General features: G+C 41.1%; 1 protein-coding gene across 1 annotated transcript; it reads right to left on the bottom strand.

Moving 5' to 3' along the window:
• Nucleotides 1–9: 9 nt before the first annotated feature.
• znf276 (zinc finger protein 276) lies at nucleotides 10–24027 on the bottom strand. The gene is made up of 11 exons (XM_078210730.1): nucleotides 23539–24027; nucleotides 18709–19030; nucleotides 16182–16252; nucleotides 12718–13272; nucleotides 10645–10729; nucleotides 9239–9322; nucleotides 7881–7970; nucleotides 7138–7213; nucleotides 3878–3995; nucleotides 2461–2560; nucleotides 10–754 (listed from the first exon to the last, which is right to left on the bottom strand). The coding sequence occupies exons 1-11, from the start codon at nucleotides 23954–23956 to the stop codon at nucleotides 496–498; spliced, it is 2178 nt and encodes a 725-aa protein (XP_078066856.1). The 5' UTR covers nucleotides 23957–24027; the 3' UTR covers nucleotides 10–495.
• Nucleotides 24028–24084: the final 57 nt, after the last annotated feature.

Here is a 24084-nt window from a genome sequence, read left to right as displayed (position 1 = left end):
AATACTCAATAACCTAAGAAAATAGTCTTTATTCAAATTTAAACTGTATTGATTGAAGGGCCACCAGAAGCAATCAGCCAAGCCACCTCACAGCACTCTCATTGAAGCATTTAAAAGCTGTTTCTGTATCATTGTTGGTATCGATGATATAGATTTACAATGTTTCATCCCATACTTGTCTGTTTAACACTTCTTACTGGCTACACAAAACTAAACATCAACCTACAATGTGTAATGCAACCTTGAAATGTTTTGGCAATTTTTGTTCAGAACAAATAGGTATGCAACTAAGCTCCATATTTAAAGGAAAGCAGTGTAACCAAGAAGTATCCCCAATGTTTTGTGATTAAACCTTTGTGTGCTTCTTGTCGAACAAGCAAAAAGTGGTACTGATTCATAAATTCTCTGTTCAGATGAAGAGCTTGCTGCCACTGAAGACAAAAGGTGCAAATTTGTATCTCCTTTTCACTCTGCTAGCAGTTGAGTGGCTGTACATTAACTGGGTTCCCACTCTATGAATGTCTCAGCGCTTAGCTGGTTTTGTTCTGTTTCAGCACACTCAGCTGGTTTGCTTTTATCTGTGTTCTGGGTCAAGGGATGAACCATGGACATGTGAACATTCAGATTGTGGGCTTTCTCAAACCGCTTTCCACATTGGTCACAAGCAAAATCCAGTTCAGCTTCTGCCTTGTGCTTAGTCATATGGTATTTCAGCGATGCCCTTTGTCTACACTGGAAACCACAGATTTCACACCTACAGGTAGAAGGGGAAAAAAGAAATATTAGGTTCCTGAAAAAGAAAGGTAGCCATTCTTTAGATGTTACTGAGCCTGGCATTCAAATAATGTCACCAACCCTGCTGGAAACTTTGGTCCTTTCCTCGTAATTGTAGCTGTTCTGTTGTGAGAAGAGCTGGAATAATGAGATTAGGTTCTATAATTTAGTGTTTTTCACACTTTCAAGATAGCCCCTACATTTATATGTTAATGCTCACTCTTGGCTTCTCTGAAGCAACTGGTTATTTGTTGTTCTCCAGCCTCAATGCTTCTGCTGTTGGGAATAATTCTTTCAGCCAGCCGCTCCTGTTGTTCTGAATCCCTTTCCCAGATCTTTCCACTTTGCTTCTTCCCTTTCTGCTTTCAAAATCAATATCAACGCTTCAGCCTCCTTCCCATAATACAAGAGGGCAAAATTACCCGCGGCCTGGCATAAATTAGTTTCGGAAACTGGGGGAACTGCCTGCAATTTGTTTTCATCTACTGTATGCATGGTCCTACCAACGGAGCAGGGTCTTGGAAATGTCTCCCAAGTAAGTAGTTTCTGTTCTTGATTATCACATGTATACAGTGAAAAGTATTATCTCTTGCGTGCTATACAAAGCATACCGTGCATAAAGGAAAGGAGAGGGAGCATAATGTAATGTTAGAGTCATAGCTAGAGTGTAGAGAAAGATCAACTTAATGCAAGATAGGTCCATTCAAAAGTCTGATGGCAGCAGGGAAGAAGCTGTTCTTGAGTTGGTCGGTACGTGACCTCAGACTTTTGTATCTTTCTCCTGATGGAAGGTGGTGGAAGAGAGGGTGTATGGGGTCCTTAATTATGCTGGCTGCTTTTGAGGCAGCGGGAAATGTAGACAGAGTCAATGGTTGGGAAGCTGGTTTGCGTGATGGACTGGGCTTCATTCACAACCCTTTGTAGTTTCTTACGGTCTGAGTCAGAGCAGGAGCCATACCAAGCTGTGATACAACCAGAAAGAATGCTTTCGATGGTGCATCTGTAAAGATTGGTGAGAGTTGTAGCGGACATGCCAAATTTCCTTAGCCTCCTGAGAAAGTAGGGGCGTTGGTGGACTTTCTTAACTATAACGTCGGCGTGGAGGGAGCAGGACAGGTTGTTGGTGATCTGGACACCTTGACCATTTCCACTTCATCCCCGTTGATGTAGGCAGGGGCACTTCCTCCACCGCGCTTCCTGAAGTTGTTCTTCAAACATACCAGAAGAATGATCATTTGTGCAAAAAACAAGGAGTTATTAACGAACCAACAATGGAGAATTTGTGAATTGAAAAAGACACAGACTGGGAAAATCAGCGAATCTTGATTTAAAAATCTTTTTTTTTCTTTTTCACGTGCTTTCTGATGGCTCACAGCCACTGTTCAATACAGTGAGTGAGGGATTATCTAACATTTCCCTTGCTGCAAGGTTATCTGCCAAGTCTACAAAATCTATCCCACCAAAACAAGAGTGCAATATGAACATTTGACACCTACTCTAACGGATGCCATCCTGCCTCCACTAACCACTACCCAACTCAAAGTTCTTTTAGATATTGATCTTTCTGTGCATCTCCTGAACCTGCACTTTTGCCAGTTTTTAACCAAGGCCTATATTCTAATTATTATATGTGGAAAGACAGGAAAAATAAAACTATAATCATTCTGAATTCCACTGGATACCTACTGTAGAGGTTTTGCCCCCGAATGCCGCATTTGGTGAACTGATAGGTGCTTCCTTTGTTTGAAAGTTTGTCCACATTCATCACAAATGTAGTTTCTTTCTTCTGAAAAAAAAATTAATACGGATTTGAAACCACAACCCGGGGTGTAACAAGCAGAGTCCTCAGATGAATACTTAATTTCACACATAAAAAAGATGTAAAATCTGGCAATATTTTAAAGATGTCATTGGAACACTAACAATTGATTTTAATTTCCACAATAACTATGATGCATGTGCGTGTAATCTATTCATTAAGATCACATCATGCACACTGATTGCATTTATACAACACCTTTTATGTAGTTAACATTTCAAGTTTCTTAACAAACTGGACAGACATTGTACAGTGGAGTAATAGGTGAGATGGTATATTTTAACTACCTGAAGAACTGAACTTATCGATATTTACTACAGGTGAAGAATATGATTAAGCAGGCCATTTGGCCCATTGAATTAATTCACCATCGAAAGCTATAGTTTCCCCATCAAATCAACTGCCTCTTGACTTGAGTTGTTGCCTCCACTGCCCAACTCAGAAGGTCTTTTCATGTATTGATCATTCCACATGAACAACTACTGCTGATATTTAATACTGAACTTACCCTTTTACTAATTTATACTTTGTTCTATTATCTAATTTGCCAAGTTTACATGTAGAAAGACAGGAAAAATAAACCTATAATAAAAGTTGGTTAAGTTTCTCAACATATGCAGTGTAAGATTCTTACATTTATGATGGCATTGAAAAGACTCCGAGATAAAATATTATACATATCTGGAATTTCCAACAACCTGCACCAGTTATGCAGGTAGATAGAGAACACTCCTGAGGAATTTCTGCCCTCTCAGCTTTGACATATAAATAGTAACAATCTGATTTTAAACTTAGAATAGAATAGAATCCCTACTGTGCAGAAGGAAGCCATTCAGCCCATCGAAACTGCACCGACCATAATCCCACGCAGGCCCTATTCCCATAACCCCACATATTTACCCTGCTAATCCCCCTGACACTAGGGTCAATTTAGCACGGCTAATCAATCTAACCTTTGGACTGTGGGAGGAAACCCATGCAGACACGGGGAGAATATGCAAACCCCACACAGACAGTGACCCGAGGCCGGATTTGAACCCGGGTCCCTGGCACTGAGGCAGCAGTGCTAACCACTGTGCCACTTGTACATCAGTAATCTATTGAACTTGGCACTAGACCCAGCCAGAAATTCCACTGCCATTCGTATGGTCCAGTTTTAACCGGTTTTTGCCCACCAGATTGCAGAACACGGTCACTAGTAACTGAGATATGAGGGGAAATATGGTGACCATATAATCAAAAAGCTAATATAAGAAGAGCACTATTGATAAGTCATTTACTCACCCGTATGAATGAGTTTCACATGGCGTTGAAGATATCGATCAATTAAAAACACTTTGTTACATCCTGGGTGGGGACAGGGGCGCTCACGCACCTCTTCGTGATGTTCCTTTATATGTTTCTAAAACAAAAAGCAATTACTCATTAAAAAATACAATGCTCATTTACACTTTTTATATTTAGTACCGGAGTACCCCAATCCCAGAACACCATTAGTCTGTGGGAACAGATACTGAACGAGAGGGTCCTAAAGAACAAAGAAAAGTACAGCACAGGAACAGGCGCTTCACGCTCCAGGCCTGTGTCAATCATGATGCCCCAACCAAAAAGGAAACCTCCTTGGTCCATATCCCTCTATTTTCTCCCTATTCATTTACCCATCCAGATGCCTCTTAAATGTTACTAATGTGCCTGCTTCCACCACCTCCTCTGATGGCACATTCCAGGAACCCACCACTCTGCGTGAAAAACCTATCCCACACATCTCCCTTAAATGCTCCCCCTCTCACCTTGAACCTGTGCCCCCTGTAATTGACACTTCCACCCTTCAAAAAAGCCTCTATGACTATCCACCCTGTCTACGCTTCTCATAATTTTGTAGATTTCTATCAGGTCTCCCCTCAGCCTCTGTCTTTCCAGTGAAAACAATCCTAGTTTATTCAACCTCAAAGCCAACACCCTCGAGACCAGGCAACATCCTGGTGAACCTTCTTTGCACTCTCTCCAAAGCATCCTTCTGATAATGTGGTGACCAGAACTGCATGCAATACTCCAGATGCAGCCTAACCAAGGTTTTATGTAGCTTCAACTGATTTCCCAACCCCATGTACTCAATGCCCTGGCTGATGAAGGCAAGCATGCCATATGCCTTCTTAATCACCTTGGCCACCTGTGATGCCACTTTTAGGGAACTGTGAACCTACATGCCCAGTTCCCTCTGTAAATGTTCCTAAGGGTTCTGCCATTTACAGTATAATTCACACTTAAATTTGATCCTCCAAAATGCAACATCTTGCATTTGTCCAGATTAAACTCCATCTACCAATCTGTATCCAAGTCTCCAATCTATATCCTGTTGTATTCTCTGACAATCCCCGGCACTGTCAGACACTTCGTCAATCTTCGTGTCATCCGCAAACTTACCGATCAGACCACCCACATTTCCCCCCAGATTTATACTACAAACAAGAGGTCCCAGCACTGATCCCTGCAGAACACCGCTAGCTACTGATCTCCATTCTGAAAAACACCCTTCTCTCTTCTATACCCAAGCCAGTTCTGTATCCATCTAGCCAGCCCACCCCGAATCCCATGTGATTTTAATTTTTGTACCAGTCTGCCATGTGGGACCTTGTCAAACGTCTTACTAAAGTCCATATAAACTATATCCAGGCCATCCCTCATCAATTTTCTTAGTCACCTCTTCAAAAGACTCAATCAAGTTGGTGAGACATGACCTTTCCCATACAAAACCATGCTGCCTGTCACTAACTACTCCATTTTTCTCCAAGTGTGCATATATCCTGTCCCTCAGTATCTTCTCCAAAAGCTTCCCCACCACTGATGTCAGGCTCACCGGCCTATAATTTGCTGGATTATCCCTGCTTCCTTTCTTAAAGAAGGGAACAACATTGGCTATTCTCCAGTCCTCTGGAATCTCGTCAAAGAGGATGGGAAGATTCTGATAAGGCCCCGCTATTTCTCCCCTTGCCTCCCACAATAACCTGGGATAGATCCCATCCGGCCCTAGGTACTTGTCTACCTTACTGCAATTTAGGATACTGAACACTTCCTCCTTTGATATATTGACATTCTCAAGAGCGTTCATACACCTATCCCTGACCTCCTTGGTGAATACTGATACAAAGTACACATTAAGGATTTCATCTACTTCCTGTGGTCTACACAACTTCTCTCCATTGTTCTCGAGTGAATCTCCTGCTACCCTCTTGGTCCTAATATACGCATAAAAAGCCCAGGGATTCTCCTGAACCCTGTTTGCTAAAGATATTTCATGGCCCCTTTTAGCCTTCCAAATTCCACGTTCAAGTTCATTCCTACTTTCACTTTACTCCTCAAGGGCTTTGTCAGTTTTTAGATGCCTGGACCTATCGTATGTTTCATTTTTCTTTTTGACTAAACTTCCAATTTCCCTTGTCATCCATGGTTCCTGAATCTTGCCATTTCTATCCTTCATTTTTGCGGAGACATGCCTGTCCTGCACTTCAAACAACTGGCCTTTAAAAGCCTCTCACATGTCAGATGCGAATTTGTCCTCAAATAGCCACTCCCAATCCACACTCCCCAATTCTAATTTGGATTTAATTGACCCTTGCCAAATTAAGCACCCTCACCCAAGGGGGCACTCTTGTCCTTACCCATGACTACCCGAAATCTTATGGAATTATGGTCACTAAGCCCAAAATGCTCCCCCACTGAAACATCGATCATCTGGCCTGGCTCATTCCTCAATACCAAATCTAGTATGGCCCCCTCCCTGGTTGGATTGTCAACATACTGTATTAAAATGCCCTCCTGGACACATCTAACAAATTGCTCTCCATCCAAGCCCCTGGCTGTAAGGGATTCCCAGTCATTATGGGGGAAATTAAAGTCACCCATCACAACTGGTTTTTTTTGCACCTTTTTAGTATCTGACACAACTGCTCCTCTGTCTCCTGCGGCCAGTTGGGAGGTCTATAGTACACTCCCAACATTGTGATTTCAACCTTCTTATTCCTGAGCTCCACCCATAGTGCCTCACTACAAGATCCCTCCAGTGTGTCCTCCCTCAACACAGTTGTGATCTGCTCCCTAATCAGCAATGCAACTCCCCCACCCCTTCTGTCCCATCTAAATCAACAATACCCCTGAATGTTAAACTGCCAGTCCTGTCCCTCCTTCAACCATGTCTCTGCAATTTCAATTACATCATAATTCTATGCAGTAATCCAGGCTCTCAGTTCATCTGTCTTGCTGTATTGTCAATCCCAATTGCTCAAAAGACAAGTAGAATTATGCTACTTCGGCCAGTGTGAATTTTCAAACACATGAAATGATTTCTTTTAAATCATTTAAACACTGGACTGAGTATTGAATTGGAATGTCAGTCTAGATTATATGTTCAGACCCTGGTTTAGGGTTTAAAATTACGGTTCTTTGATCAAGAGCCCAATGTGTTACCGAGTGCGCTAAACTGACACTCAAAAAGCTTGAAGTTTTAAAATCTGCACTTGATCACTTTGTCTTGAACATAATTTTACCTTCAGTCCATCAGCCCCTCTGTAAACGGCACAGCAGCCCTTGTATTGACAGCGGTACATGGTGGGAAAGTCTTCTCTGAAAAACACCAGATATATGCTTATAGGGCCACACAAATTATGCATCCAGTAACTATACAGAGCAACATCCAGGTCTCTAATATTTCAAAGAATTACTAACACCACTCAAAATGGACACGTGTTGCTTTGTTCATTTTTGTTTCAGCAGTTATTTCTTGTGACATAATTTTTTTTTTTGGTTATGAGGCATGCATTATATTGAGATAATCCTGAAACTGTTAGCTAACTTTCTGTTTATGTTGGCTATCTCTGTTACAAAGCAAAGTTTAGCAAATATTGGAAGCTTCTTTCCTTCATCAATGCATGATGGTGCCTGGTTACTAACGCAAGATAAAGAAGTAAACCCCCAAAGAACAGAAAACGAGATCGTTTGAAGATAAATATAGCACGTGACTTAATAATGAGCAACTTCAATGCATCTTCAGAATTATGAACTCTGCATTAGTTAATGTCACAGACTAAAATAAATTAAACCTTGGAGAATAAAATCTTCTTTAATATCATAAACTGAAACAAATCAATTTCTAGCCTAATCCAACCACACCCCAAGTGTATTTCAAGTTCTACTACAAGATTACTGCTTTTGGTGCCTAAGGAAAGATATTTGCATTGAAACAGAACATTGTTTAACCACCTTCATTCTCCAGGAGAATTACCATCAGTACCTTTCAGAGTTTGACTTTGGTTTTCGTCCACGCTTTTGTCCAGGTGTTTTCTTCACTTCCTTACTATCACATTTCTTAGTTGGTACTTTACTGAAAAGAAAAAAAACATCAGTTCAACCACCCAACGGTTTCTTTTTAACTGTTCCAAATTGAGCAGGAAAAATGTTAAAAATTGAACCAAAAAGTGATAATATAAACAACTGCCATGTGCGTGAATTCTGAGTATTTACAGACAGGCAACTGATTTTTATGTCCACTTCCTTCTTTAAAAACAGAGTTTTCAACTCTGAACCTGAAAGTTGTGTGGCATCTGGATCACTGCGTACAAATATAAAAGGATCAGCCAGTGCAGTTATCTTCAGCCTATGAGAAAATCACAAGCTTTCGGAGTGCTGCTCCTTCGTCAAGTGAAGTGGAGAGAGGTGCACAGGCACAGAGTATATAGGCAGAGTGACGATCGCCCGATACTCACAGGAAATCAAGAGTGTCAACAGACAGTGGTGTAGGCCGGCTGAATAATAAGTCTTTACAGGTAATCACGGTTGCTAATAGATAAGTGCAAGCAGTTAAGTATAATCAGTATGTGTGAAGTGTTGACAGGCTGTATGACAAGTGAAGGGATGACCTAAGAACCGATAATTTAAGGCAGGGAGATAATTACAAATAATCAAAGAGTTTAAGATGATGCTAAACACTATGCAAACTAACTCAGGCAACCCGTAATCAAGGGGTGCCTGGTGTCAAAGCAGGACAGCGAGGAAGATATTTCCCCCCCCCCCAACAGAACAGTATGATGGGGTTACATGTAGCGTGACATAAATCCAAGATCCCGGTTAAGGCTGCCCTCACGAGTGCGGAACTTGGCTCAGTTCCTGCTCAGCGATTCTGCATTGTCGTGCCGATTAAACTCTGCCTTGGACAATGCTTATCCGAGCAGACTATCGCCATTTTTAATATGAGTGAGCTTCTATCTCTTCCTGCAGCAAAACACCACTTTCTACACAATAATTGAAACATTGACATAAAAAGCAGGTGAATTATTGCATCAATTATTCAGAGCCAGACCATTATGGAAGGCAAGGTCAGCCGAATTAGAGAAGTATACTGCAAGGACTCAGTAAACAAGTGATAAATACAGCTCCTTTAAGATTAGGTAAATAAAATACATGGTGCAGTTGATATTAATACTAAACTATTGGAATACTGAGTGTTTGTTTATAAAGGTTAAAATACTTTCGCCCAACATACCAGTTTTAACTACAATAATTGACAGAGAAATGCTTTCTTAGAGCCCCTATATTTAAACTGAAACTATTTTGTTCCAATAAAATAAATACGTCATGTTCACCAGGACTCACTTCTTCTCCCAATATGGCTGAAAAGACTCATCTGGAGAACCATTCTTAACCTTTTCCTCCCCATCATCTTCACTTGACAAATATCTAGAAAAACAGAATTAGTAAGATTCATGATCACGGTTAAAACAGAATAGTTGATAGGATACAGAAAAAATAACAATGCAGTATGCCACATTCCCCTCAATGTGTATGGCCTCACTGCCAGTGGTTAGCACTGCTGTTTCACAACACCAGGGACCCGGGTACGATTCCCGGCTTGGGTTACTGTCTGTGCGGAGTCTGCATATTTTCCCTGTGTCTGAGTGGGTTTCCTCCGGGTGCTCCGGTTTCCTCCCACAGTCCAAAGAAACGTGCTGATTTAGGTGCATTGGTCATGCTAAATTCTCCCTCAGTGTACCCGAACAGGTGCTGGAGTGTGGCAACTAGGGGATTTTCACAGTAACTTCTTTGCAGAGTTAATGCAAGCCTACTTGTGACAATAATAAACATTAAAACTTTAAACTTGTTTCATCTGGTTGCTCCAAAGAGAGCCTATCAAAACAGCTTTGCATTGGATCATTGCTCAAATGGAAGCTCCAATTATTGAAATTCCGTGAATAAAAGATAATGGTAATAATAAAAGCGCCGGGAAAGTAGAGAAAGATCAAACAAATTTTAACATGTTGCAGTTTGAGGATTTCCAAGTCCGAGAAATAGAAACAATAAAAACCAAAAGACGAGGATGAGGACATTAAATGGAACAAACAGAAATTAAAACATTTGAAATTAAATCAATGTTGATTTTAAAAAAAATTTAATTTATAATTGTCACATATATTAGCATACAGTGAAAAGTATTGTTTCTTGCATGCTATACAAAGCATACCGTTCATAGAAAAGGAAACAAGAGAGTAAAAAGAGTTAGAGTGAAGTTTTAGAAGCATAGAATGAGAGTAAAAGATAGAATTAGAGGGTATGCTGGGCACAGCTCGCAAGAAGTTGCCTCACTCCAGCGCCATCTTGGGAATTAAAGTAAAAAGAAAAAGAAGTACATTCACAGGACCTACCAGATTTTAAACAATTTGCTCCATTCATGGTGACACTGGTTTATCATTTGGGTCACTTATTATGAGCTCTAAATCAAGTCCAGTTTTTAGACGTTCCCTTACTTGCCAGAGCACTGAAATTTATACTCTGTTTTTTATGCAAAACTTTGAAATATGAATTAAAAAAGCATTAAAAGTTTATACAAAGTCATATTACTCAAAAAATGTCTAGAATTCTGGCAGTCTCAGCACACTAAATCACAATGTTTCTGGGGCTAGTGCCCAACTGCAGCGAATCAACGTTAAGTCCAAGGTGCTGCTTGAAAGATGCCAATTAAGCATTTATCATATATATTAACACTAATTGTAATGAAGGCCTACCTGTCAGAGAGATCACTGGATTCTAACCCATCTGCAATATCATCCTTTACAGAACATGACGCTTTGTTGCAGTTAATTTGATCTACTGGGTGAGAGGTGAAAGAAAAAAAAGTTACGGTGACAGGAAGGGTAGTGAATGGCCACAGAACAGTATTAAATCAGCACAGAACACTTCCCCATAACGGAATTCATTATGAAGCAACAATCAGGCATTTACTGGTAACAAGATAACATTTTCTCCTTCTTTAATCACAATCACTTAAAGTTAGTAATATTTTCTCAATTTGTTGTGTGATATTTAGAAATTGCAGCAATCAACCCGAGGCCATGAATCCTTTTCACATTTAAAGCAGGCAGAGATCTTAGCATATTTCCAAGGCCACAATGTTCATTAAAACGAGTACCGTAATATTGTGGTTCCAGGTGATACCCACTTTAACTTTGAAATGACTTTTCTCAATGCAAGGTGTGTATTCAGTCAGGTTACAAGATCGGTTCTGAGTAAAGCCATTCTGGAGATCATTCATTTGTACCATTTTGGTTCAAGATGATTGGCCAGGGCTAACATTACAATGTCAAAAACTTTACAAAAATTAATTCCATTCATCAAACAGCTGGTAACATCTTTCAATATTCCACCATTGCAGCTTTAAGATTTTTGAAGGATCTCTTCATTTCTAAAGATTAAGTCAGCTTTTTAAGGAGTTGACACTCAATCAGCAATGTAGTCCAATAGGTTGCAAATGTTTCATTGGCACACAAACTGTACCCAATAAATTTACACGATACATCATTCCCAGGCTTCAGGTTAATGTACCCTCTCCTAAATTTGTGTCACCGCTCCACTTACTTTTAATTTCTCCTTCTACTTTAAACCTAAACAAAAGACTGGGGAGGCAGTGGTATTGTCACAAGACTAGCAATCCAGAGACCCAGGATAAAGCTTCGGGAACGAATCCCACCATGGCAGATGGTGAAATGTGAATTAAATAAAAATCTGGAATTAGAAGTCTAATGGTGACCATGAAACCATTGGCGATTGTCGGAAAAACCCATCTGGTTCACTAATGTCCTTTAGGGAAGGAAATCTTACCCGGTCTGACCTATGTGTGACTCCAGACCCGCAGCAATGTGTTAACTCTTAAGTACTCTCTGAAATGGTCTAACAAGCCACTCAGTTCAAGGGCAATTAGAGATGGGCAACAAACACTGGCCGAGCTGACAAAGGCCACATCCCATGAATGAATAAAAAAAACCTTGTGCATCTGTACTCTTGGGTCTTTGAAAGATTTGCGCTGCCATTACTTGTCCTTTCGAATGTAATTTTAATCAACTATGTTCACTTTACACTGATTTCCTAAAAGAAACTAATTAGACTAGTAAAATCTGCCTTTTATAAATCCACACTGACTGTCCCTAATTTGTCATCTTTTAAGGGTTCACTAATTTTGGTCTCTATTGTGAACCACACAGTGCCAATTTGACAAGATTCTATTAGTACCAATGTTCCTGGCACTCCACAGCTCACTGATTTCTTAAACAGCCTGAAACAGGGTCCGTCACAGATACCATGTTATCAATACAAAACTCATTTCTATGGTATTCTTACCAGGTCAAAGCTCAAAGTACATGAGGTGTATGCATTAAATAAAACCTACATTGGACTTTTTCAGTGGAGTATTGAAAAAACACGATATTTCATATTCAATGTTCAGCTATTCAGATTTATTTTATTCTGATAGATTGAAAGGAAGGGTGTCTCAAATTAAACTGCAGTAGAGCACTCTGAACTGGGTCTCCACCTTTCTGAAAATAGTAAATGACATTCCCAATTTAAAAGGAAAGCTGAACGTTCGTAACACTGCTGGTTTGTCCCCCCTATTACATAGCACGAATAGCACCTGATCGGAAGAACAGGGTTGTAATAGCAGAGCAGTCCCAACATCTGCACTGAGGTGTTACCGTGAACTTGGGTTTTCAACCTTTGTGCTTGATGACCTTCATTGTGTTCTGAAAATTCCAATTCCAATCGTGTAATACCAAAATTACCATGCATAATTCAGCATTTCTTACCTTTTGAATTTAATGTTCGCGTAGCATCCTGCAACTGACCTTTTCCCCAGGAGCACTCAGTATTATCAGGATCTATGAGCAAAAACATATCTTTGCTCAACAGACATTCTGAATTGTCCACATCCACTGGCTGTGAAGTAACTCCACTGTATATACAAGGCTGAGAGTCAGATGACCATAGCGACACTGGAACTGGTTGAAGCTTAGCGATAGAACTACCCTCACCATTTTCAGTACCTGCTCCATTGTGAGATGGTAGAGGTAAGGTGCTTCCCACAATTTCCTCTTTCTTTGAATCATTTTTCTTCTTGTGTGGGCACTGTCCCTCATTCAGTGCAATGTTATGATTTGAATGCACATCCAGGATGTAACTATGGCCCTCTGGACATCCCCATACTGCTCCAACTACTCCGCGATATGCTGCGGATAAGACGCTCTGTACATTTGGTGGGGACCCACAGCTGCTGCCATGATGGTGAGCCCATGTGACCAAAACCTGTAGACATTGTGGGCTTGCGCTTACGGCACCGTCATTTAACATCCGTTTAAAATCATCTAAAAATAAGAGAAATTATAAAAACAATGCAATTGAAAACAGATTTTAAAATAACACGGTTTAATTATTGTTGCATTTATTTAGATATTCATACTTTACTGCAATTCAACAAATAACAATACAAAATGAATATTTCTCCCAATGAGGTCAGTAAGATGAAGATGCCAGGATATTTAATAAGCAAATTCCAATTCAAGCAGCTTTCATTCTCCGTATGTATCAATTGTCCAACTAATCAATCGGGAATAGGTTTATCACAGGAATAAAGTAGCAGACCCTTACTGAACAGGAGCTAAATATACTCAAATATAGGTATAATATTGTACCACGTTCACAAATATAAAGCACGTTTATTCAACCTATCAAGAAAATTATTTCATTTTTGCCTTTTACACCGGAAACAATTAACGCAGTAATTCTGATAAGCAGTTACTCTCTTGGCAAATGTTTTTGCATCGACCTCTAAAGGTGGTTGAGCCATATTTAATAGCAGATTTATTAAAACCAATTGGCAGCACATGAAATCCCAATTGTCAAATTCAGTACATGATAAGGGAACAAATACTAAAATAGAGGATTTCTCAGACTTCCTCAATCTAAAACAAAATTGAAACGGCAGTGTAATAATCAAGGAAACTTAAAATGGTACAGTTTTCATAAAGGATCCAAACAATAATTAGATACAGTAGCCTTTTGGCTAAATAATGAAATCTACTTGTTTCTTCAGGTGATGAACTATAAATCAACATGTTGGAAACAGTAATGTTTATTTTTGGACACAGCCTAATTCTTGACTACCTCTGCCTATACAATAAACTTGATACAAACTGAAAAGGTTTCTCTAATTTTTCAGATACCAGCAAACATCTTATAAACTCTTAACAATTTTCAAATGAAATTGTACTTTGTAATAATTCTATACCCGATACAACTGGACAATAAGACCCGTGCAACATGGAATTGTTGCAAGAGCATAGGAAATATGATTAGGCCATTCAGCCCATCAATCCTGCTCTGCTGATTAACAACGTTATAGCTCAACTTTTATATCAACTGCAATTTCACGCCACATTTCCTCATATACTTTGATTCTCTTAGTGCTCCAAAGTCTATTGATTTCTGTCCTGAAGATACTCATCAACTGAGCATTCTCAGCCCGGAGGGAAAGAGCTCCAAAGATTCACAACTCTCAGTGAATAAAACTCTCCTCATCTTGGTCTCATAATGCTAACTGTTGGGTGGCACGGTGGCACAGTGGTTAGCACAGCTGCCTCACAGCGCCAGGGACCTGGGTTCGATTCCCGGCTTGGGTCACTGTCTGTGCAGAGTCTGTATATTACCCCGTGTCTGTGTGGGCTTCCTCCGAGTGCTCCGTTTTCCTCCCATGGTAAGTTGACAACTCATGCAATATTATCCATGTTTGCCCAGGTTTGGCCTGTGAAGCTAGAACAGCTTTAGTGATTGTAGATTGATTTTGGCAAGATGTATAAACTCATTCCAGCAACTGCTTAAATTCATTTTTCACAGGAAGGTCAGTACTTTTTCCTCAAAAGTTGCAACCTTAACAATTGGAGAAACAGGTCACTGACCGAAAATGTTAACTCTGTTTCTACAGATGCTGCCCCACCTGCTGAGTGTTTCCAGCATTTTCTCTTTGTATTTCACTATTTCCAGCATCTGCAGTATTTTGCTTTTCATAGAATCCAGAGTGCAGAAGGAGGCCATTTGGCCCATTGAGTCTGCACCAAATCCCTGACAGAGGATCACACCTAGGCAATTTCCCGTAACCCTACAAATTTACCCTGCTAATCTACACATCATGGGACACTAGGGGGCAATTTAGCATGGCCAATCCACCTAACCTGCACATCTCTGGAGTGCGGGAGGAAATCAGAACACCTAGAGGAAACCCACACAGACACGGGGAGAACATACAAATTCTACATAGACAGTGACCCAAGGCCAGAATTGTACCCAGGTCCCTGGCACTGTGAGGCAGCAGTGCTATTTGGAGCATCTGCCCTGGCTTGTGTAAACAAAAATTACACACAATTCCAAGTGCAGCCTGGGGCAGGAGTGAGGGTTGGAAGAGAAGAGGATGTTGTGACGAGATAAAAATTGACAGGAAATTATTTATTTTTGCTAAAAGCCTGACAAAATTAGCTGTGTCGGATGTATAAAACAACATCAACTGAAAACAGAACAAAATCCTATTTATTAAAAGAATCATAACATAAATCCCATGCATTTTGAAGTGTGGCTGGGGCGGGGAAGTGGGATGGAGAAGATGATGGCTCAAATTATTAGAAGTATTAAACATAATCAGGAGTTTTTATTATAAGTAATATATGTTGATTCATCATTTTGAATCTATAAGTGATTTTACTCATCTGGAAATGCAGTTTCCCAATGGCTGATACAGGCAGTATCGAAAAAGAAAATTTATTCAGTGATTTCATGAAGTCATAGAGGTACACAGCACAGAAAAAGGCCCTTCGGTCGATTGCGTCTGTGCCAATTGAAGACAAAGCACCCAACTATTCTGATCCCATTCCTAGCACTTGGCCCAAAGCCTTATATTGAGATGTTAGGGTGGCTAAAGGGAATCAATATCCTTTGGTGGGGAAAATCCAGACAAGAGATTATAACGTTAGAGACAAGTCAATTCAGGACTGAAATGGGATAGAACTTTTTCATAAATCTAGAACTCTCTCCCCTAAAAGGCTGTGAATACTGGGTGAATTAACACTCCCACGACCAAGATTGATAGATTTTAGATAGAGAAAGGTGCCAAGGGATACACTGCACTATGTTAAAGGAGCTTTATAAATGCAAGTTGTTGTTGTTCATAGGTATTTTGTTCTATGCACAGTAAATTGAAGTAGAGTTGATACTGTGATTCACTTACCAGAGATGGAATTGTCTAATGGAGATTGTGAAAGTGATTGCATAGATGATGACTTTGTTGCTGCAACACATCTACAACAATAAAATAAAATAGAAGCATTATATCCAACTGAGATCGAAAACAATAGGCACTACTGTAAAACTAAAAGATATGGAAGAATCAACGTGGAGAATAGGAAGGTTTGTTTATGTCATAGATGGACTTTCCTACAACACTCTGTCATAGTTTCAAGCTGAACTGCCATGGAAAAACTAGTTCAATTTGCAAAACATCTAGCTTTCGGCATTTGAACAATGCAGACAACTGACAATTGTTGGAATATAATTGATTATATAATGTGTACTACTGAGCTGTACGCTAGAATCTTGCTGCCATTCACACTGGCGGAGTCTTACGCTCCTGCCGATGACATACCCCACCATGGGTTTCCCAGCGGTGAGGGGTATGTTCAATGGGAAACCCCATTGACAATGGCGGGATCATAAGATCGCAGCAGCACACCGCCTCCATGAAACACGCTGCGGAGGGCAAGAAAAATCCTGCCCATAATGTTTACGTTCAGGGTTTTGAAAATAAATGAATGTATTCGCAAGGGCTCAATTTTTTATATTAAAACTTTGTATCTGTCAATAATTTCTATAATCTGAACAACAACTTGCATTTATATAACGCCTTTGACATAGATAACATTCCAAGGTACTTCACAGAGGGGAAACCACAGCTTGGTTGAAAACTCCCTTTGAGAGAAGCAGCGTGTGCCTCTGCCTACGGATAGTGAAATGGATGGAATGGGGGAGGCAGTTAAAAAGGAGGGGAAGGGATTCACAAGATGGAAAGGCAGGAGAAAGCGGCAGACACAAATTAGGGCAAAGAATAAAATGATTTTGTAACGGAGGATGAGGATTTTTAATTTGATGCATTGGAATTCAGGGAGCCAGAGAAGAGAGCAACAAGAATGATGAACAGGCCGAACAAGATCATAGAAAATCAGACGATGAGGGACATTTTTCAATTTTAATTCAGCAATCCAAATGAATCCTAAAATCCAACTCTTCTTAATAATGTAAGACAGAGGCTCTATGTACTCTTTCAGGTGGATGTGAAGGATCTCATGGCCCTATTCAAATGTCCGGTTCATTGTCTGAGCCAACACTGGTCCCTCAAACAACCCCAGTGTAACAGTGTCGTTTGAGGGACCAGTGTTGGCTCAGACATGAATAAAAATGTTTTCATGACACTGCTCAAAAAGCGGAAGAGTTCTTTTGGTGTCTTTCATGACCTTGGGATGTCCCACAGCATTTCATAAGCGCAGTCATGATTGCAATGTAGGGTGACTTTGCTGCCAATTTGTGCCCTGTGTAGTCACTGAACAAGCTATAAAATAAATATCTTTATTCATTTGAGACAGCAGACAGAGCTTTGGTTTAACACCTTATATGAATGATGGTACACACACGCAGTCTCTCAGCACTACACTGAAGTGTTTAAAGTTTATTTATTAATGTCACAAGTAGGCTTACATTAACATTGCAATGAAGCTACTGTGAAAATCCCCTAGTCGCCACACTCCACAGGGAACCGGGAATCGGACCCAGGTCCTTGGCGCCGTGAGGCTGCAGAGCTAACCACTGTTAAGTGCCAACAGAGATTATATCTCTGAACCTACGACCTTTTGAGTCAGAGGCAAGAGTGGCACTGAGTGAAGGTTGACACAAATCAGAAACAATCATGGTCTCTACATCAAGTCCAAAGATGTGCAGGCTAGGTTGATTGGCCATTCTAAATGGCCCCTTAGTGGCCCGGGATGCATAGGTTAGAGGGATTAGTGGGTAAATATGTAGGGATATGGGGATAGGGTCTGGGTGGGATTGTGGTTGGTGCAGACGCAATGGGCCGAATGGCCTCTTTCTGCACTGTAGGATTCTATGATTCTAAGCTCTGGTGTATCTCCACTCTAACATAGTAAACAAAATGTATGTGAGTTATCATTTAGGGCATCTTATTCATTGCAAGGGTTTCTTCCCCAAAGCCTTGAAAATAATTAGTAATTCTTTGTAATAGAACTTTATCAAAATCATTTTAGAAGTCTAGGTATGCCATGTCCTATGGCTTTCCACAGTTCATTTATGTAACACCTCCTCCCAGAAAATGGAGATTAGTCATGCAGAACCTTAACTTCAGAATCTATCCAAAAAAATGCAAAGGAAGGCCCAACCTCTTGTGCTCCAAACATATCTTGGGTTGATATGCAACGGCAGAAACATTTGGGTTTCAGCTTTGTAAAAGGCTTTCAAAATGTTTCCCAATATCAAGCTGGACAGAGGATTCCTTGACACCTACGGATCATCAGTCAATCGATGACAAAATTGGGTTAGAGTTGCTAAATAATCCTGGATAATTTAATATTGCATTTTTACTTTTTGAATGCAACAGGTACTTCGATTTGTTGCATACACAATAAACAATGTACACTGGGTAACTATAGAAAATGGAGTACAGTAACCTTTCGATCAGTGATGTAAAGTACCTGCTTGTCTCTTGTCCACGCTGTACAGAAGCTACTGGTGAAGTATTCACTCTTTGAATGTAGTTTCTCAAGATACTCCGACATTTATAAAACTGAGCATGACAGTTCCTACAGATATATTGTGGCAAAGTGGGATCCTGCCTCACCACAACTCCTACTAACTTCTGAAAATCAGCACCAAAAGTCTGTTGTGCTCGGCGCTGCATCTCTGGATTCGCCTCAATCAGAGGAACTTTTGAAAAAACATTACGTAGACTCCTGGAGGAAAACTTTCCATGACAGAGACGGCAGTAGCTGGTCGTCACAACAACAGGTGTAGTAGCTATTGAGAAACGGGATACAAATATATAAGTCAACTGCTTTGTCAGTGAACATAAATTGCGCTGGGAATCAAATATTCAAGTTTATGTTAAGCATTTCACTTCGCATTTACAATTAGGATAAAGCTTATAAACATGAAATTTAACATATGCAGCCATATAGTTGTTACTCTAAGGAAAGCTCATTAAATTGAGAGCTCTGTTTTAAAAAACACATTACTCCATTGAAAAGATAAAGGTCGAGATTCTCCAGCCTCCCATTTCCCGCCAGCGGGAGGTGGCTCATTGTTTGCTAGCGGCAGGATTCTCTGGCTGCTGTCAATGGGAATTCCCATCGACGTCACCCCACACTGGCAAGAAACACGCGGACAGGGGTGTGCTGCTGGCGGGACTGGAGAATCCCGCTGGCGTGAAAGGCCGGAGAATTCTGGCCATGGTATTTAGAAATAAAACAAAGACAATTGATCTTGCTGACAGTGCAGCATGTTTGGAAACTGGCACCGCACATCAGGAATTGTTGAATAAAAGACCTCAGCTAATTTTTTTTTATTCATTTGTGGCACATGTGTGTCGCTGGCTGGCCAGCATTTATTGCGGATCCCTAGTTGCCTGAGAACAGTTGAGAGTCAACCACATTACTGTGGCTCTGGAGTCACGTGTAGGTCAGACCAGGTAAGGATGATAGATTTCCTTCCTTCAAGGATATTAGTGAACCAGATGGGTTTTTCCAACAATCGACAATGATTTCATGGTCATCAGTAGATTTTAATTCGAGGTATATTTTTAAAAATTCCTACCTACATCAAAATGGGAAGCTCTTTCACCTACAGAAGGAATAAAAACTGTAAGAACGTGGAACTCGCTATCACAGGGAGTGATTGAAGCAAATAGTATGAATGTATTTAAGAGGAAACTAATCAAACATATGAGGAAGAAGGGAATAGATGGTTATAAAGATATGTTCATGAGAGAAAAGGGAACAAGGCTTGCCTGGAGCACAAACACTGATATGGATGTTTTTGTATTGCATACCTTATTTAAGGATGGATACTAAAGCCCGAGAGAGAATGCAAAGGAGATTTACTAGAATGAAACCTGAAATGAGGAATTTTAGATGCAAGGAAAGATTAGAGAAATTGAGCTTATTCTCCTTCGGGCAGAGAAGATTAGTGACCTTATCGAGATGTTCAAAATTATGAACAATTTTGACAGGGTAAAGAAGGATATTTTGTTTCGCAAGTTGATATGTCAGTGAAGGGAGTCACAATTTCAAGATGGTCAGCAAGAGAGCTAGGAGTGAGATGAGGAGAAACTTCTTTACTCGGGGAGTTGGTGGGATTTGGAATGTGCTGCCAGGGAGAGTGGTGGAGGTGGATTCCATAGGAGGCTTCAAAAGAGAGCTGGATATATATTTGAAAGTAATGAATTTAGAGGACCATGGAGGTAGGGCTGGAGAATGGGACTAGCTGGGTAGCTCTTTCAGGAGCCAGTGAAGATACACTAGCCCCCTTCTGTGCAGTAAAATTCTATATCCTATACAATATCACTAGATATATGTAAATTCTGTGACTAGTTATAGAACAGTAAGTAGTACCTGATGGTAAGAGAGAGAGAGAGAAAGGGAAGTTAAAATATGTTTCTGGATAAGTCGATTGTGCCTATTTCTGCTGATCAGATGGATAAGAAGGTGATTTAGGAAAAGTGTTTGTATTGAACTTGTATCTTAATATTTACAATTTATGATTAATCAAATATTTTCTGTAAAAAGCGATTGCAATCATGTAATGTATTAATAATCTGGAAATGATTTATTTTAACAAATAATCCTGAAAAAATTAAAATATGAAGCTTTTAATGCAGTTTTCCTAAAACAGGAACTTACATTTTACACATTCTTTAACGATGCACTCTGTCTAATTTTCCCCAAAGTGTTGTGTGTCTCCCATCTATTTAAGGTTTAGCATTAGTATTATAAAGATAGAACTTTCAAAGACATCATAACATAAAGGCATGCCTTGAAAATCAGTTTTCAATAAGATAAAGTTAACTAAATGCTTGTTTTCCCTCAAGTGACAATTTTTTTTAGATACTTGAATTTATAATATACTGTGTTATCCTCAATTTACACAAGGTAATATATTCTCAGCAGTCGAAAAGGTGAATGTAAACTACTTATATTGGAAAACACTCAAAAATTGATAATATTGTAGAAATCATTCTAAAGGCAACCAATAACGTACAATAAAAAAAATCCCACGATATAAAAAAGTCAATGGAAATCAAAAATATCAAATGGCAAATTTATTCACAGAATGCATAACTTTAGGGAACTGCACTGTTAAGCGAATATTTCAACTCAACCATTTTTATAATTCCAATGAGAAATTGGAACTGTAGTTTACACACAAAGGTATTTTAAATATTTCAATGAATCGAGCAAACGCTAAATCTTATATTTCTAAATTGCCATTCTCAATTATCACATCAAATTCTAGGGTGGTAAAAGCAAATTACTGCAGATGCTGGAAGATAGAAGAAAAACAGCATCTATGGAAAGAGAACAGAGTTAACTTTTTGAGTCTGAATGACCTTTCATAACAAAGGATTATCCAGACTCAAAATCTGACATCTATTTTGAAAAAGATTAACTGTCAAATCGTAGAGCATTACCTTAGGAAATTGTTTTGACACTGTGAAAAGAGCTTAATCAGTGATATTGAGTGTCAGGAGTTAATTACAGAAAAGAAAGCTGTTTTTGTAATTGAAGATTCTGATTAGTTAATTGAATTTGAGAAAATTAAAGGATTTATTGGATAGAAAATATACAATTGATGTTGTATACCAGAATTTCAGAGACAGATGACACTCTCCAAATAATTGTCTACTGTCTCAGGCTTGTACCAATGTTGACAGCAACATGTTGAATTGGATTAGAATTTGGCCATGCAGTAGACAGCGACAATTTGTGCTGTATGGGGAAGTTAAGTTAAGTTTATTTATTAGTCACAAGTAAGGCTTACATGAACACTGCAATGAAGTTACTGTGAAATTACCCTAGTCGCCACAGTCCGGCACCTGTTTGGGTCAATGCACCTAACCAGCACGTCTTTCAGAATGTGGGAGGAAACCGGAGCACCCGGAGGAAACCCACGCAGACACAGGGAGAACGTGCAAACTCCACACAGACAGTGACCCAAGCCGGGAATCGAACCGAGGTCCCTGGCACTGTGAAGCAGCTGTGCTAACCACCGTGCCACCAAGGAGGAAAGAACAATAGAGTGGACTATTGGGATTGTTCTTCACCAGAGACTCAATGGGGCTCTCCAAGGGATCAGTGCTTCTAAATGATCTGGAGAATGCAATCATGTCAGATATGTCTAAATATACAGGTGGTACTGCACTGGTGCCAGCAGCAAACAGTGGTCAAGGTGCACAAATCTAAGAAGAGAAGTAGCAAATGTAATTTAACAGCACAACTTTGAGATGCTGTCAAGTCTCTTTTTGAACAGTGAGAAATCTGAGGGTAGCTTTACTTCTGGGATTAATTTAGTATACCTCGGCTGTATGATACATTTCAGATCTCCTGGAGCTTTACAATTAACTTTTGAAGTCCAGTTAATATTGTTTTGTAATCCAATTTGGACATAGCAAGGCTCCACAAAACATAAATGTGATAAAGAGTGGGGGAATTTGACAGGTTTATGAAGCAGGCAGATGGCTGGTCAGGGCAGCTCACTAATGCTCTTGCTTTTCTGCAAGCTGTGCCACAGGATCTCAGACATTCATCTGAATGATAGATAGATAGATACCCTACAGTGCAGAAAGAGGCCCTTCGGCCCATCGAGTCTGCACCGGCCACAATCCCACCCAAGCCCTATCCCCATATCCCACCCACTAATCCCTCTAACCTAGACATCTCAGGACTCGAAGGGGCAATTTTAACATGGCCAATCAACCTAACCTGCACATCTTTGGACGGTGGGAGGAAACCGGAGCACCCGGAGGAAACCCACGCAGACACGAGGAGAATGTGCAAACTCCACACAGACAGTGACCCGAGCCGGGAATCGAACCCAGGTCCAGGGAGCTGTGAAGCAGCAGTGCTAACCACTGTGCTACCGTGCCGCCCAGATGGGCAGACTTTTGATTTATTATTGTCACATGCATTGGGATACAGTGAAAAGTATTGCGTCTGGCAGGTTATGCAGACAAAACATACCGTTCAGAGAGTACATAGGGGAGAAGGAAAGGAGAGGGTGCAGCGGTGGAATGGGTTAATGTCGTGTTGGAAAGACGGTGCCTCTGGCAAAGCTGCGCACTCAGACCCCAGAGTGGAGCCCAGCTCCTGGGGTGAAAGGGGAGCCAGCCACACACACACTGAGCGGGTTGTGTGAACCGAGTCAAACTGACAGACAGAGCGGTGGACAATCCTCGGCTTTTAGAAAGGGCGACGGGTGATGTCCATTCAAAGTGGGACAGGAGGCCGTGAGGAACAGGAGAGGGCACTAACCTGACTCTGGAGCGGGCCCCGGGCCCCCGGCTCCCCCTGGCGGAGCTCCGGTCCGGGGCCCCGGGCCCCCGGCTCCCCCTGGCGGAGCTCCGGTCCGGGGCCCCGGGCCCCCGGCTCCCCCTGGCGGAGCTCCGGTCCGGGGCCCCGGGCCCCCGGTTCCCCCTGGCGGAGCTCCGGCCCGGGGCCCCGGGCCCTCGGCTCCCCCTGGCGGAGCTCCGGCCCGGGGCCCCGGGCCCCCGGCTCCCCCTGGCGGAGCTCCGGCCTGGGGCCCCGGGCCCTCGGCTCCCCCTGGCGGAGCTCCGGCCTGGGGCCCCGGCCTCTCGGTGCGCTCCCAGCGCTGGCGCTGAGCCTCGGACAGTCTTTCCATCTTCTGCGCCATGGCCACCGACACGAAGCGGCCGCGTCTGTTCCGCTTCATCTCCCTCTCCCGCCGCGCCTCGAGTGAAAAGTTTAAAATGTTAAAATCCCGTCACCCGGACGAACGGTAAACAACCGGAAACGGAACGGCGGCGATAAACCCTCCGGGCTGCACCCCCAGACCGAGAG

Source organism: Mustelus asterias, chromosome 4, assembly GCF_964213995.1.
Source record: "Mustelus asterias chromosome 4, sMusAst1.hap1.1, whole genome shotgun sequence".
NCBI classification, from domain to species: Eukaryota; Metazoa; Chordata; class Chondrichthyes; order Carcharhiniformes; family Triakidae; genus Mustelus; species Mustelus asterias.
Note: the sequence above shows the minus strand (reverse complement) of the source record. Positions and strands in the feature narration are given on the sequence as shown.

Bases quoted from the DNA above. Each gene is read 5' to 3' on its own strand.
- znf276 (XM_078210730.1), bottom strand. From the start codon at position 23,956: ATGAAGCGGAACAGACGCGGCCGCTTCGTGTCGGTGGCCATGGCGCAG. The intron at 19,031-23,538 runs GTTAGTGCCCTC...GTTTCTCAATAG, and splicing joins GGGGCCCGCTCCAGAGTCAG to CTACTACACCTGTTGTTGTG. The intron at 755-2,460 runs GTAGGTATCCAG...TTCTACCTGTAG, and splicing joins TCGGGGGCAAAACCTCTACA to GTGTGAAATCTGTGGTTTCC.